This window comes from Balaenoptera musculus, chromosome 15 (assembly GCF_009873245.2).
Source record: "Balaenoptera musculus isolate JJ_BM4_2016_0621 chromosome 15, mBalMus1.pri.v3, whole genome shotgun sequence".
In the NCBI taxonomy this organism is placed as follows: domain Eukaryota; kingdom Metazoa; phylum Chordata; class Mammalia; order Artiodactyla; family Balaenopteridae; genus Balaenoptera; species Balaenoptera musculus.
The window spans coordinates 40,407,168-40,421,986 of record NC_045799.1 but is presented as its reverse complement, the minus strand read 5'-3'; the positions used below and the strand labels follow the sequence as shown (position 1 = coordinate 40,421,986).

The 14,819-nt window shown below is 42.9% G+C and overlaps 1 protein-coding gene across 1 annotated transcript in view; it reads left to right on the top strand.

Moving 5' to 3' along the window:
• Nucleotides 1–9,850, top strand: part of SEL1L2 (SEL1L2 adaptor subunit of ERAD E3 ligase) — a 76,003-nt gene extending 66,153 nt beyond the window's left edge. The window contains exons 16-18 of the mRNA XM_036826734.1: nt 1,832–2,004; nt 9,358–9,486; nt 9,627–9,850. Of these exons, the coding sequence (XP_036682629.1) occupies nt 1,832–2,004; nt 9,358–9,486; nt 9,627–9,746 (422 nt within the window). The 3' untranslated portion in view covers nt 9,747–9,850. The remainder of the gene's footprint in view (nt 1–1,831; nt 2,005–9,357; nt 9,487–9,626) is intronic.
• Nucleotides 9,851–14,819: the final 4,969 nt, after the last annotated feature.

The window sequence follows — 14,819 nt, the reverse complement described above, 5'->3', positions numbered from 1 at the left end:
AGTGATCAAGAGCTTCAAAATTCTCTCTCATGAAAGAGAGAGAGAAAATAAACTAGTAAACAAATAAGATCACAGTGATATGTGCTGTGAGGAAATAAAACATGGAGATGGGATGGATAACTACTGAGATGTAGTCTGACAAGGTAGTCAGAGAAGGCTCTAGAAGGGAAGCGAAGTTTGCAGTGAGACCAGAATGATGAGTCAGAGGAACTGCAAACATGCCAGGCAGAGGGGCTTGAAGAATCTTACTGCAGAGATCCCGAGGCAAGAATGAGCTCGGTGTACTGAAGGAATATTAAGAAGGCCAGAGCATCCCGAGAAAGTGACATGTGGTAAGCCCAGCCAGGGAGGCAGAAGACAGATAAGGCACAACTTGTAGGTCAGGTAAGGAATCTGGATGTTATTCCAAGGGCAAAGTGAAACGCTTGGGGGTTTTAACACAGGGAATAACGTGATTTGATTTTACATTTGAAAAAGATCATCTTGGCTGTTGTGTGGAGAGCAGATCAGAAAGTGTAGCTAAAAGCACATTTTGGAGGCTGCTGTAGTATTCCAGGCTTAGACTAGATGGTAGAGGAGCTGGAGAGAAACAGGTGTGTTTTAGAGGTAGCACCAACAGGATTTGCTGATGGATTTGATAATGAAATTGAGGGGAAAGAACTGGGAATAGTTCCCCTAGATTTATGGCCTGAAAAATGGTGGTGCTGGCACTGATAGAGGAAAGGAACTGATGACTTTGTTTGGGGGAAGGGGTAGCAGGGAGTTAAGAATCTCTAGTGGATGTTTTAAGTCTGAGATCCAGGCAGAGAAGTCAAGAAGGCAGTTGTAAGAATCTGGGGCTTAGAGAGAGATGGAATATAGATACAAATTCAGAAATAGGAAACATAGAGCCATGGAACTAGATGAGATCACCTGGAAAGAGAGCTGAGATAGAGCAGAGTGGAGGAGAGAGGAGGGGAAGGGAGGAGAGGAGAGAAAAGAAGGGAGAGGAGCTGGGGAAAAAGGAGTCAATGACGAGCCCTTGATATTCCAACATTTAGAAGCTGGGTAGAGGAGGAGTCAGGCAAGAGTTTGAAAAGGACAAGCCTATGAGGCAGGAGGGAAGTCAAGAGAAGAAAGGGCTTGGGCAGATAGCGCCAGTGATTCCGGTGCTGCTTAGTGGTCCAGTGAGATGAGGACAGGAAGTGACCAGGGGATCTGGCTGCGTGGAGGTTATCGACCACCTTAAAAATAGCGGTTTCTTGGAGGAGGGAGCAGAAGCCAGAGTGGGGTGGGTTGAAGAGTATGTGGGAGGAGAAGCTTTGGAGACAGTGAGTGTAGAACACACTTTTGAAACGGCTGAGTGTGAAGTGAACAGAGAAATGGAGAGTAGTTACAAGGAGATGCCATGGGATAAAGAAATGGCATAAAGGTTTGATTTAGTTCATAGAAGATACCAAAGTGTGTTTGGATGACTCATGGGACTAGAACAGGGGCAGAAACTGGTGATGCAGGAGAGCAGAGCTTCAGGAATGAAGGCTAAGAAAAGGAAGAGTGGGATCCAGTTGCCCAAGAGTTGACCTACCTTCAGAAAATGAATCTAAAAGGTAAAATTGATAATCTTTTATTCTTTAAGAACATTTGTACTATACTGTGGGAGTTATCCTACAATAAAGACAGCTAGCATTGTGTGTTATATCCATAAATCATATCTAATTCTGATTCTGGGATTCTGAGTGTTTTTTTCTTTTTTTATATAGATTATCATTAGGCTGATGCTAATGATTTACTAGGAACTACACATGAATCATTTGAGTTATTATTCTCCTTCTCTTTCTAATATTTCTATCAGGCAATGCATTTGCTAGAGTGAAAATCGGAGATTACCATTACTATGGCTACGGGACTAAGAAAGACTATCAAACAGCAGCTGCACATTACAGCATCGCAGCCAACAAACACCACAGCGCACAAGCCATGTTCAACCTGGCCTATATGTATGAACATGGTTTAGGTATCGCAAAGGTAATTGTGCTGGTAATAATCCAACCTAGTAACGGTAGCTGTACGGGAAGGAAAATTTATAATGTTTTACATTTCATGGATGTCATCAATGTAGAGAAAAAGACTTAATATTTGCTGAGTCCCTCCCACATGCCAACACATATTATGTACCCTGATATAACCCTATGAGGTAGAATTTATTTTCTCCGTGACGCCCAAGGACGTAACTAACGAGGAGAATAAACCTAGTCTTGGCCAATTTGATTCATAGTAAATTCACGCTTTTTCCAGCAACACTAGTAGGCCCTGCCCCCACTGCCTTCCACCCACAGGCCTTTTTCCATTAAAATTTCCATTGACTCGCAAGCTCTCAGTAATAAGGAGAAGGTGAGAATGAGATCAGAGCTGGATACTGAGGTGGCATTAATCCAGAAACGTCTTTTGAAACACCCACTGTGTACGTGACACAGTGCTGAGTGCTCTAGAGAGGCCCAAGAAAATAGATCTCCATCCTTCAAAGACTACACTTGACTTGAGGAGATGAGGCGTATTCATTAAGAGGGCTAACACTACAAGGTGATAGCGGGTAGATCCTTCGGACAGTCAGTGTAATTAAGGCAGAAGATGGCATTAGGGTCTGACAGGGTGAGAAAGGTGATTTTGATAGCCAGGTGTTGGTGTGTTATGTATACCATGTCCTTTAAGTCACATAACCACTCAATGAGAAGCATCCTATCATTGTCCTCGTTGTTTGCATCAGGAAATCACAGTGCAGGTTAAGTCATAGGGCGGAGTTTGCAGGGCTCATCGGTGGTGGAGCCATAATTCGAACCCAGATCTGGCTGACCCCACATTGCTGGTGGCAAGAGTGGGCCCGGCACTACTGAATTCTCTATGCTTTCTTTTTCCTTCCAGTTGTGATAGTAACTGGGAATTATTGGTAGGGAATTTCCTAGCTGACAACTGCTCATGTGCACACGGCTGCAAGAGCTTCTCATTCAGGTGCCAACAATCCAACGGTAGAGGCCCCTGCCTTCGGGTGCTCTCCTGTGCCTGCCTCTTGACTGATCACTTTTCATCATCCCCAGAACCCTAAGCAGTAGAAAGAATGTCAAATCCAAATGCAGTCTGTTTTCCCCATTCCTAGCAGGTGCAAGCTTCCTGTTTTATAACATTGGAGCGGGCAGGACTGGATCGAATAGCTAGATTGGATGATCCTTTGGATGTTATGAAGCCACACTCCCTTCCCCTCCAACTGTCATCCACATCTGAAAACGGAACAGTGATACAAGCCCTGCCCCAGGCTTTGAGGATAAAACGAATAAGCCTTTGTGAAAGGGCTTTGTAGTGAAACAGTGTGTGGAATGACTTTTTTAGATCAGAAGAGAATGTGAGCGATTGCTAAGTAAGGCTTCAAGAGGATTAAAGCTTTTGTTCATCATTCCCCATGTAAAACATAACAATATTGGTGAGAGGAGCATTGTCTGTATAGGATAAAAGTGACCCCACCCCATGGGTTAAATTCAGATTAGCTCTCCTGCCCCCATATGAATCGAGAAGGACTTAACAGCCCCATTGTCATCACAGTGAGGCCATTTAGCAGTGACTCCCTGGGGCGGGGAGAGCTGTCCTCTCAGGACACAGGGCTGACTACACAGCCCGCTGTGTCGGGGGTTCAGTTTTCCTCCTTCGAGTCACTGCTGGCCCTCTCCTAGGCACTTTCTTCACAATGTCAAAAAGCAGTTTTCGAGACATATATTTCATACATCTAGAAAAACTTTGAAGTTTCTCTCTAGCCACATTTCTGTTCTTTTCGGTCAGGGTTCTTGTTAAATCGTGGGTAGTTCATTTTGATCAGTCTCTCCGTCACAGATACATTTTTTCCTACAGAAAGTCTCTACATATAGAAAAAAAAGAGGCTGTGCTTAACCTCAGACCTGGACACGGGAATTTTAGATTTAGTTAATGAGGGGCCGTTGCTCTTTGTCTTTATTAATTTCTTTTGTTTAGCAATTAGTAAAATAATTACCAAGTACCCAGGGGCCAAGTTTATTAATCTTGCTATCTCGTAGTCAAATTAATGAGGAGAGCTTGTTCCACTTATGGTTAATGAAAGCAAAGCAGTTAGGAGAACAGGCTTTCATAGCACCCAAGACATCGAGTAATTATGCCTGTCTCCAGCAAGACTCTTCACAATCCTCTTTATTAGTAAAACCTCATGCAGACCAGTGGGAAAGATGAATCTAACATATAACCAGGATTTCTCTGAGACTCAAAAAAAGTTTTGGTAAACTCTGAATGTAAGCCCCCTGGAAAAAGGAAGTAAGGTATAAATCGACTCTTGGTAAATCAGTGTAAAAATATGGGTCATTATTTTTCTCATCTGTCTTTAGGAAAGGACTTGGGACTAGGATGACGTAGGTGAATTATCCTAATAGCTTCACTGAGAAATATCTCATTCCCCAATTTCCGCCCTTGAGTTAAGCTCACTTGACTTAACTGTGGACCAGGACTGACTGCACCATTGTTTTGGGAACACAAAATAATACCTAGGGAGAAACTGAGAGATGACCTGAACTAATTTAGAAATATAAGCACTCAGCTCACAATTTGTTATGAAACTCCTTCTCAATTTATACTTGATTCAGAAGTCCTTCAAAAATTTAATAACCATGAAAAAAACCTGTTGCCCATCCTCTCCTGCCCATTCCTTCTGTCCTTATCCCAGTTCAGGCCAGAATTTCTACTTGTTGTAAAGGATTCTCAGGGGTCTCCCATTCTAGTGTTCTTCCTTGAACTGTGTGGCCAAAGAAAGCTCTGTCCACCAAAGATTTACCACCAACCAGAAACATCCGCACTCGACTGTTGAATGTGTTAAACCATTGAAATTTGGGGGTTTATTGGTTGCAGATGTTAGCATTACTTTAGTTAACACATAACACAGCTAACAAAGCCCCACTGGGTTATTCTTGATAAAGTATAACTCTAGTACTGCTACCCCTCCACCACACTCCTCCCAAAAGATGCACACACACACGCACACAAATACAAGCCAACAAACACAAAAATAAAAGAATCTTACTGACTTTCTATTGCTTAATGAAGTCCAGACTTCTTACCCTGGCATTCAAACCCTCCCTGACCTCATCCACCTTGATAATAATGGCTTGATATGCCACTATTTCCCTATATATCTTCTAGGCTGCTTTTCCTTTCCCCGCAAGACCTTGAACTGCACCCTTCTGACCTTAGGTCACATCGCCCCATTTGCTGGAATGATTTTCTCCCACATTTTTGCCCGTTGAAGACCAATCCATTTTTCAAAGAATAGCTCCAATATCATCACCTCTATGAACCCTTCAATGAAGCCCTAGATTTAAAAGACATCTGCTTCTAAACTACCATGGTAACGTGCCTTGCTTTTCTTCATTCATTTATTTACTCAAATATTTATCAAGTCCTTGTTTTGTGTCAAGAAGCATTGTGTCAAGAAGGATATGAGAACAAGACACCCTTCAAAGCGTTCATAGTCTACTATGGAAGAGACACGTCCATAGCTAAAGTGAAAGCCCAAAATGGCATGCATGCATGCACACACAAGTGAAATACTATAAACTTGTTAAAGAGGAAACCATTCAGGCAGAGGAATCAGTACTGTCAGATTCTGTTCTAAAATGCTTTTGTAACATAGCGTATAAGACACACATGATGCTCTTTTTATTTTTTTCATTTTTTTCTTTGTTTTGTTTTTAAAATGGAAGAAAGCAGGTATGTTTTTAAGATACTGACTAGAAAATCTATCTAAATTAAGAAAAAAGGTGAGAGGAAATTATCCTTGGAAATGAGTTTCAATATATATAGTTAGACCTACTAAATAACACATTTTTTGGATCCTGCAGGGAAAACAAAACCACATCTACTGAATAAATTATAAATAGATCTGTCAAAAATAAAAGTAATTATGGCACGAAGCATTTTTATTTTTCATTTGTCTGGTCTGACCTCCTATGGAGTGTTAGAGCTGAAGCTTTAAACACCAGAATAGAATTATTTTCTGGAAAGGCCAAACTGAAGTTTGACATTAAAATGGCCCCCTTGGAAATATGACAGGACAAAATATACATCTCTTAGAAATGGTCATAACCTTTCTTGAAATACATGTCTATTATCTAATGAAATAATCAGAAATGTGCAAAAAAATTTGTGTGTGTATACCTTTATTTATTAGAAAAAAACCCTACAAACAACCAAAATACTCCAAAATAGAGAACACGTTACATAAACTATTGTGTGGTGGTATACTACTCCATTATGTATTTTATGGCCTAGTGACTCAGTGAGCCGGCTAGAAGCAGACTCTCTGGATTTGAATCTCAGCTCTGCCACTTACAAGTCATATGAATTTAGATAAGTGACTTAACCTCTCAGCACCTCAGTTTCTTCATCTTTAAAATGAAGTTAATAATGTCATCTGCCCTATAGAATTGTAACAGGGTTTAAATAAACGACAGTGGTGAATGTCACACAGTAAATATTTAATAAGTATCAGCCATTATTATGAAATACTGTACAACCATTAAAAATAAAAATATTATAGACTAAAGGAATATCTTAGGACATGGCATATTTTTTGAAATATATCGTTAACTTAAGAAAACAGAAGACAAAGTATCATACAGAATGAAAAATTCCTAAATTAAAAGTATGTATATATGAATATATACAAAAACACTGGAATGCTGGAAGGATGTGTATGAAATATCAGTAGTTACCTCTGTACAGTGAGATTGTGGGTGTTTTTTCCTTATTTGTTCACCTCTGTATTTTCAAAGTTTCCTCTAATTAACATATTTATAATAAGAAAACAAGAATGAATTATTCAAAAAACTACCTCTGTCCCAGTATAAGACATTTTTGATGACACCCAAAGATTCGGGGCTGGAAAACTCCTGATTCATGTAACTGAACAATTTTCATAAACCAGATACTTTATTGCTGGAGAATTCTGTATCTGAGTTATAAGCAGCTTTTGAACATGTGAGCATAGGGCAGTACTTTGGCACACCTGACATTATAGTTAGAAACACTTAAGAAGTCTGTAGCTCGGTTTATATAATCTCCTAAATTACTGAATTTAAAGCAAAATAAACTCAAACGTACCACAGAAAAGTTAAATGTACGTGGACTAGATACGCAATGGACTTAAATAATGAACCCTAGCCATCATCAAAGCACAATTTATCACGGGGAATTTTCTTTGTGTGAATGGTTTGGATTTTTTTTACTAAATAGGATCAAAGAACAAGCAATCTTTTCTAGAGTCTAGTAATAACATTTCTTTTATATGGGTTGCCCTAATTAGCCAGAAGGGTTCAGGATTTTCTTTCTCTGCGAATCTTAAAGAAAGACTTTCCTATCCCACCCCACCCCCATTGTGGATCGTGAGGCCACCTTGGCCGGGAGCCAGGCCATCCCACTTTAAATGGTACTTCTCTGCTATTTTTTATTATAAGCTAAGCAACTGAATTGTGATGTTTGTGCCTCAAGAAATAAATTAATAACTCTTGCCTGCCTCAAATAAGAAGGAAGGAATGAGATATTGACAAAGGTTGCCTCTCCTTGAACGTCCCATCCAAGTTAATATGCCTGTCACGTGTGGAGGTAACACTGCTGTTGTGATCGGTAGGGTGCTTTCAAGTGAACACCCTCTGAATTTGTCGGAATTAGAGACACAATTTAGAGTTTTTATAACATCCATTTTCTCTGTTGCCAGGAAGATTTGTTTGGAACAGTCTCCTGAATTTTAATGATTTTAAGCAAGCATTATTCCTCTTTCTCAAACAAATAAATTTACCAGTCCACGAAGCTTTGGAAAAATTTAAGAAATGACAAGCAAAACGTAGCTGAGAGGACACCACCCAAGAAATGGGTTTAGCGGAGGCCTCAAGGATTCACAACTCTTGAACCCTGTGTAACGGGGGTCTGGGAGATGGAGTGGAGAGACAGAGAGATACTGGATGAGCACAATTTGTGAAAACTCCCTCTTCTTCCCCTTCTTTTGAAAATAATCCACAGGCACCCAAGCAAAGTATAATTCTGGCACTGGCCTAGGGCGCTTCAACCTTTAAAAGCAATTCTACTTAGCCTTTTCATTACTCGGTTTGGGAAAACAAAGCAAATATAAAGCAAACAAAAACAAGCCGTAAGTAAGTGAAAATGAAAGATTTTTGATCTACCATGGCATAATTTAATGGGGAAAAACAAGTTCCTAAAAATATAGTGTGTCATTTATGGAATCAAATTCCAGCCTGAGAACCAAAATAGTTTATTCGCTCATTCCTCATTTATTCACTCATTTGATAAGTATTATCAAAGACTTGCCATGTGCTTGGCTCTTCATTAAGCACTGGGAATTCAGGGGTGAACAGGCAGTGCAAGGGACCTTCACTGGGTCCCTTGCACTGGACCTTCACCCTCCTTCTTCAGGGACCTGGAGACAGACAATGAATAAACAAATCCCATAACTTCAGGTATGATAAGTACTAGGAAGAAAAGCAGGGATTTTAAATGCTTGTCACTATCTGTATTGCCATTTGTTTGGGGAGATGTACGGTCAGTGTCTGTTCTCCTGCCCCTTTAATTGGAATTATACTTAAGGTCTGGTCCAGAGATATCCAAGAAAGCTTTTTGGAGTCTGTGTTGGTTTTCTATGGCTGCTGTAACAAATGACCACAAATTCAGTGCCTTAAAACCACACACATTTATCTCACAGTTTCTGTAGGTGAGAAATCTAGGTGAGCTTGACCGGGTCCTCTCTGCAGGGTCTCACAGGCTGAAATCAAGGCTGTGTTCCTTACTGAGGGCTCTGGGGAAAAATCTGCTTCCAAGCTTGTTCAGGTTGTCGGCCAAATTCAGTTTCTTGCGCTTGTAGGACTGAGGGCCCCATTTCCTTGCTGGCTGTCCACATTCCTTCTCCTATCTGTGTGGCCCCTCCACAAGGGCAAGTTGAGTCCTTCCCATGGCTAGAATCTCTGACTTCTCCTCTGCCACAATTCTCTGCCTTTCTCTTCTGCTCTCTGAGAAAACTCAGTGTTTAAGGGCTCATGTGATTACACTGAGTCCAGCAGGTCATCCAGGACAATCTTCCTATCTTAAGGTTTGTAACCTTAATCACATTTGCAAAATTCGCTTTGCTATTGTAACATAACATATTAACAAGTTCCAAGGATTAGGGCATGAGCATCTTGTGGGGGCCATGGGGGAAGAGCGTTCAGCCTACCAAAGATAAGTTACTGTATTTCAAACTATGGCTTCCATTTAATTTCTCCTGAAGAATCTGTACCTAATGAGTATGGGCTGTTCTTCTCTTTCCAGGATGTTCGCTTGGCCAGGAGATTATATGATATGGCTGCTAAAACAAGTCCGGACGCTCACATACCTGTGTTCTTTGCCCTCATGAAACTAGAAACTGTGCACTTGTTTCGAGATATCCTGTTTTTTAATGTAAGTTTGTCTCAAATAGGTCCCAAAGTCTCTGAAAACTCCAGTGAGCAACTCTTGGGAGATGGGATGGAGGCAGATGATGGTTCTGAATGAAGTGGGAGGCTTGGATTTATTTTTGACAGAATGTCTCTTGCCAGCAGTTTACCATGAGATGGAAATGGATGAAACTGGACAATACCCTTGGACCATACTGGGATTTATTTGTGATTGGCCTAATTGTTGCCGTGCTGATCTTCTTGCTTAGAAATCACTACCTGTAGGATCTGGACCACCACTGCTCACGGGAACCAGTTCACTTCAAGTCATCGTCACTAAATAAAAAATTTCCCCGTCAGACTCAGGAGTCTTCTGCTGATTTCCCATATAGGCCTGTGATGGAAAATGGACAAAGGTTGGGACCCATCCTCTGAGAAACCATTTCAAATCTCCTGCTTAATTGAGGTGACCACCTGGGGAAGAGGGAATTGCTGGAGACTGATCACCTAAGATTTCCTTACAAACGTCTCATCCTGGGGATCTAGTCCTGAGTTAGGGATAAAGACCACCCATTTTCATGTGGTTGTGACAGGCTGTCCCCTTTCAAGAGGACAAATGGGATTCTTGGCTCCTACAGACATACTGAAGTCGGGGGAAGGGGAGTTTTGGGAGGGCGAGAACACAGATCCCTCAGAATGTGATAAAGGCAAAAATTACAAACAGATGCTTTGTCTTATGGGAATGATCTGGTGAACCACATTCTATCTCCAATGAGACAAAATTCCTCATGGCATTGCTGTGCCAGGGGGACTGACTCAGCCTCCTCAGCCGGGGGCCTTCTATCAAAGCTCCCTTAGCAGCTGTGCAGTGAACGGCACCATTTGGGGTCTCTACAGCTTGCACCTCTCTCTTCCATTCCTCACTGGACCCCTGTGGAATTCCCTCTGGAGTATCCATAAAGGGAGAAGTTACCAGCCTCCTAGGACAGAGGCTAAAGGGCCCGGTTCTTTGTCTCCTTTGACAGGTGAAGCAGGGCTGCGGCCCAGTGCTGGGGACAGTGCAGGGAGAGAAGAGTGCAGGAGGCCCATGACTTATGTGACGGGCCAGTCTTGGATCTCACCCTCACTGAGCCTCAGTTTCCTGATCTGCAAAGTGGGAAGATCTTCGAGATCTTAGAGAGCTGGTATGAGAATGAATGGGATAACGTATGTAAAGGAATTATCACAGGGTCCAGCATCTGGAATAAATTCCTTAAATGGTAACTTGTAATATTCTCTAGAAGCTCATGGCATGTTGGTTGGAATACGCGGACAGCTGAGTTGATAACACTCAATGTGGTTTCAGTGCCCTGCAGTTAGTTCTGCAGCCAAAATGCTGGGTGTTTATGTAGGAAAAGATTGTGCTTGCCTACTTGAAAACCCAAACTAGGGACAGGAAAAGAGTTAATTAATAATGTCGATCATGGGAATTCCCTGGCAGTCCAGTCGTTAGGACTCTGAGCTCTCACTGCTGAGGGCCCGGCTTCCATCCCTGGTCAGGGAACTAAAATCCCATAAGCCTCGCGGCACAGCCAAAAAAAAAAAAAAAAAATGTCAACCATGATCAGAAAGGAGAGGGAAATGGATTTGGAACCAAGCCTGGGTTTGAGGTCCAGCTCTTTCCCTTAGTAGCTCTATGACTTTGGGCATAATTTATCCAAACCTGTTTTTCCTCCATAACATAGGATTAATTCCTACCTGGCTGGAGATTTTTGCAATTTCAATGAGCCTGACTTCACAAGTGCTTTGTAAACATTGTACACACACATACTAGCCACAGTCATTTACCTGGCCGTTGACTATCCAAGGCTTGTCTGAGGTCCGAGTGTTTACAATTTCCTGACACAATCCCTAACTTACTAGAGAGTTCCAGTCCCAAAGGTATGATAAAAGCCCCATTCACAAATGTGAAAGGAAGGAGCAGGCATGCAAACCTCAGGTCAGAGCCTAACGGACAGGAGGGCCGTGCAGTTATGGCTCTCATGTGTCTGGAATGTGAGCACATCAGAGATGGGATAAGTGCAAAGAGGGGAGTGTGGAAGGTGAGACCCGGTTCCAAGACTGGGTGAAAGATGAGCTCCTAGGAGGTAAAGCTTGTGAAAATAGCTGCAGGCGGGGTGGAAAGAGAGACTCTGCAGCTTGCTGTGTAGAGTAGAACACTGCCTGAAATACAGGAGCAAGGGCAGCGTGAGCTCATCCATTTCCCGTTTCAGCTCGTTGTTCCAAATAAATGTGAGCCACAGGCTTTGAAAGCGCGAGTGGTTGGTTTAGGGTGTTTGAATCATTCAAACGTCTGTTTCTGGGCCTCTGCTCCAGAGCCTCCGCTGTAGCAGCTCCCACCACCGCGGCACACAGACTGTGCACCTGCCCGCGCCTGGGCGGCTTTGCGGTGACTGACCACTGGTCACCGTGCACTATTTTGCACAGCACCTTCACATAAGTGTCTCAATCAGAGTACTTTTGGTTGCAAGAAAATACACCGTGTCAGCTTCCCCGTGGTCTCCAGCCAGCCCAGCTGCGAGCCCTGTGAGGGCGGGGGTTAGGCCTTCTCATCTCTAGGTATCCAGGGCCTCAGATATAGTAGGTGCTCAATTAGCACTGGATGACCAACTTGCCCACACCCACCTTCCTCACACCCAACCTGGTCCAACCCCCCCTCTTCTCAACACAAGCTCGTCACGAAGTGCACAATGACTCATGTTTTTATAACTAGCACAGCGGCTGGTCCTTCAGAGTTCCCGACTACAACGCAAGGGAGGTTAAAATGGAGTTTATCTGTGATTCATACAGTTTTCTCTCCTCAGGAAAACTGATGCTCTGGAGCAGGCGCTATACCTTTTAAAACTCCCGATGCCAAATTAAACCAGAATCTCTGCGGGTGGGAGCCAGGCAACAGAGCCCAGGTCGAGGTCTACTGTAACCTGCAGCACTGAAATGTGCTCTAAACAAATTCAGTGTAAGGGGGTGACTCTGCGTTTTGCAAAAGACTCAGTACCGAAGACCCTTGGATGGAGAGCTGTGCCAGGGACGTTCACAAATGTACCTCCTGCAGGGTGGGTGCAAGTGGCTGGGCCTTAGCTCTGCTGGGGTTGCATGAGTGACATCAGGCCTGCTGCAGGGCGCTGGACAAGACTCTGGAACATCTATGTTCCAGGCCTGTCCTCCAGAACCAGCTAATGACCTCAGGCATATCAGTCTCTCTGTGGGACTCAGATTCCTCAACTGCAAAATAAGAAAGATTTCTCTGATGTCTTACACCTCAAAAGTTTTATAATTCCAATCCAGCCTCTCAGGTATAACATTAAGATCTATAACAGAAAAACGCCTTAAAATCTTTCCATGTGTGGCAAGAATAGAATTACTTTTTAGGCTGTGAGATTATTCCAATTCTTAGCTTTTGTTCTTTTTTTTCCTGCCACCTAATTAATTTCATCCAGCATTGGTACCTGTGTTTTGATTTGGAAACATTTTTTGTGGTGTGTGCTTGTGTGAAATGAGTTATCCTAATTTGTGTTTTATTAATCAGAAAATAATTTCAAGGTAAAGATAAAGTGCCTCTGGAAAAAAAGAATATTCCATCTTCACCTAATAGAATATTAGAGCAAATCTCTTATATTTGAGACTTGGATTTTGCCATAGAGGCAAAACAGCTGTCTGAGGTCCTATGACTTATTCTTTTTTAAAATGGGATAGTGACGTTAAGTGGCATCTGTTTATTAATCAGTCTTCTTGTGTGAGCAAGAGGGATTTTATGTAGGACAAATGGTAAGCTAGCATCACAACAGCAGTCAATACTTTGTTCTTGAAAGCTTCTCTAAAATTCATTCTGTCTAGGAAAATAATAGCTAACATATCATGCTTATAATGTGCCAGGCACTTTTCTAACCAAATGTATTATTAACTCATTAGAGCTTTACAACTACCTTCCCAGGAGGATACTGTATCATCTTCTCTCTTTTCCAGAAGAGGAAGCTGGGGTCAAGTAACTTGTCCAAGGCCACACAGCCAGGAGGACCAGGTCCAGAGTCCGTGCTTTTAACCACTGCCCTGGATTGCCTTGAGAAAGTTCATAAACAACTTTTGCAAGATAACTGAATGTTAAGTTTTCCTGCAACTATTCAAATTATTTAACAAGCCTTCACAATGCCAGGCATTGTGCTAGGCTAATGTTTCCCAAAACATGTTCAGAGTCTTGCAGGGTGCTCCTCGATAAAAGGGTTATTGGGTCATTAAGTCTGGAAGATGCCGTAAAATATAGACTCCTCTGGGAGAGTCACAACAACACGAGCACATTAAAGATTCTGAGAAGTCTTACAGGAGATGATATCCATTTAATTTTGTTTGACCCAGCTTTTCCAACCATATTTACCTCCGGAAACTCTTCCTCTCCCCCTGCTCTAACCGCTACCTTCTTTTGTAGCACCTATTAACAGCACTCTGTAATCTGAGGGCTACTGCACCAGACATGTAAGTCATCTTATGAGCTTGGCTTTCCAAGCCTTTGGGAAGGGCATTTACGCTCTGCTGGGCAACGTACTAATGCATCTAGGAATGGCGCATGTCAGCAGTTGAGTAACTTACACAAGGTAAGCCGGTTAGTGGTAGAAAGGGGATTCAACAGGCAGGTCTGATTTCAGAAGTCGTGCTGATCACGCTACCGGGCCACCCTGGTATCTAATGACAGCTGGACATCTTGCCTGGACTGGAGACCTACCATCCCACAATATAAGGCCCAGTCATCCCTGCTGTAGGCCTTGATGCGACCTTACATCACGGTTCTCATCTTATTCTCCAGGACGAAGCCCTTCCCTGTCTCCAGTCCACCTGCCCCCTGCTATCCGTGTCCACCTGCTGTGCTTGATACCCAGATTCCACCGGGATAAGAGCTTAGCCTGGAATCCCAACCAAGTGGCTGATCCCTGGAATTTGAAGCTGAATGTGTCCAGGGCCCGCTGCCTGTCTTTCCAGCGTCCCGCTGCTTGATGTGCTCACGGGGATCCCCGTTGTCTGCCTGGCAGCGAGTCCGTCTGGGCCGTCTCTGCGGCTGACAGAACCCTGGTCATAGCAGTGGCACTGCTCAAGGGGTTGAACACTTAGCTGAAAGGCAGAACTTGTGGACAGAAAACATCGTATAAAGTGCTAACGGAGATGGAACTCACGAAAGTTCAGGATGGCCTGGGACAAGAAGGCAAGATTAAGTTGAGCTGGATAACTGACTGAGCTGAGAGTGGAAGGGACCTGGAAGAGTTTGGAGGGCAGGCGGCTCCACAGGGGCAGATCCCAGCACAGGGCTGAGCATGTGTTAAGAGGATGGAGTCA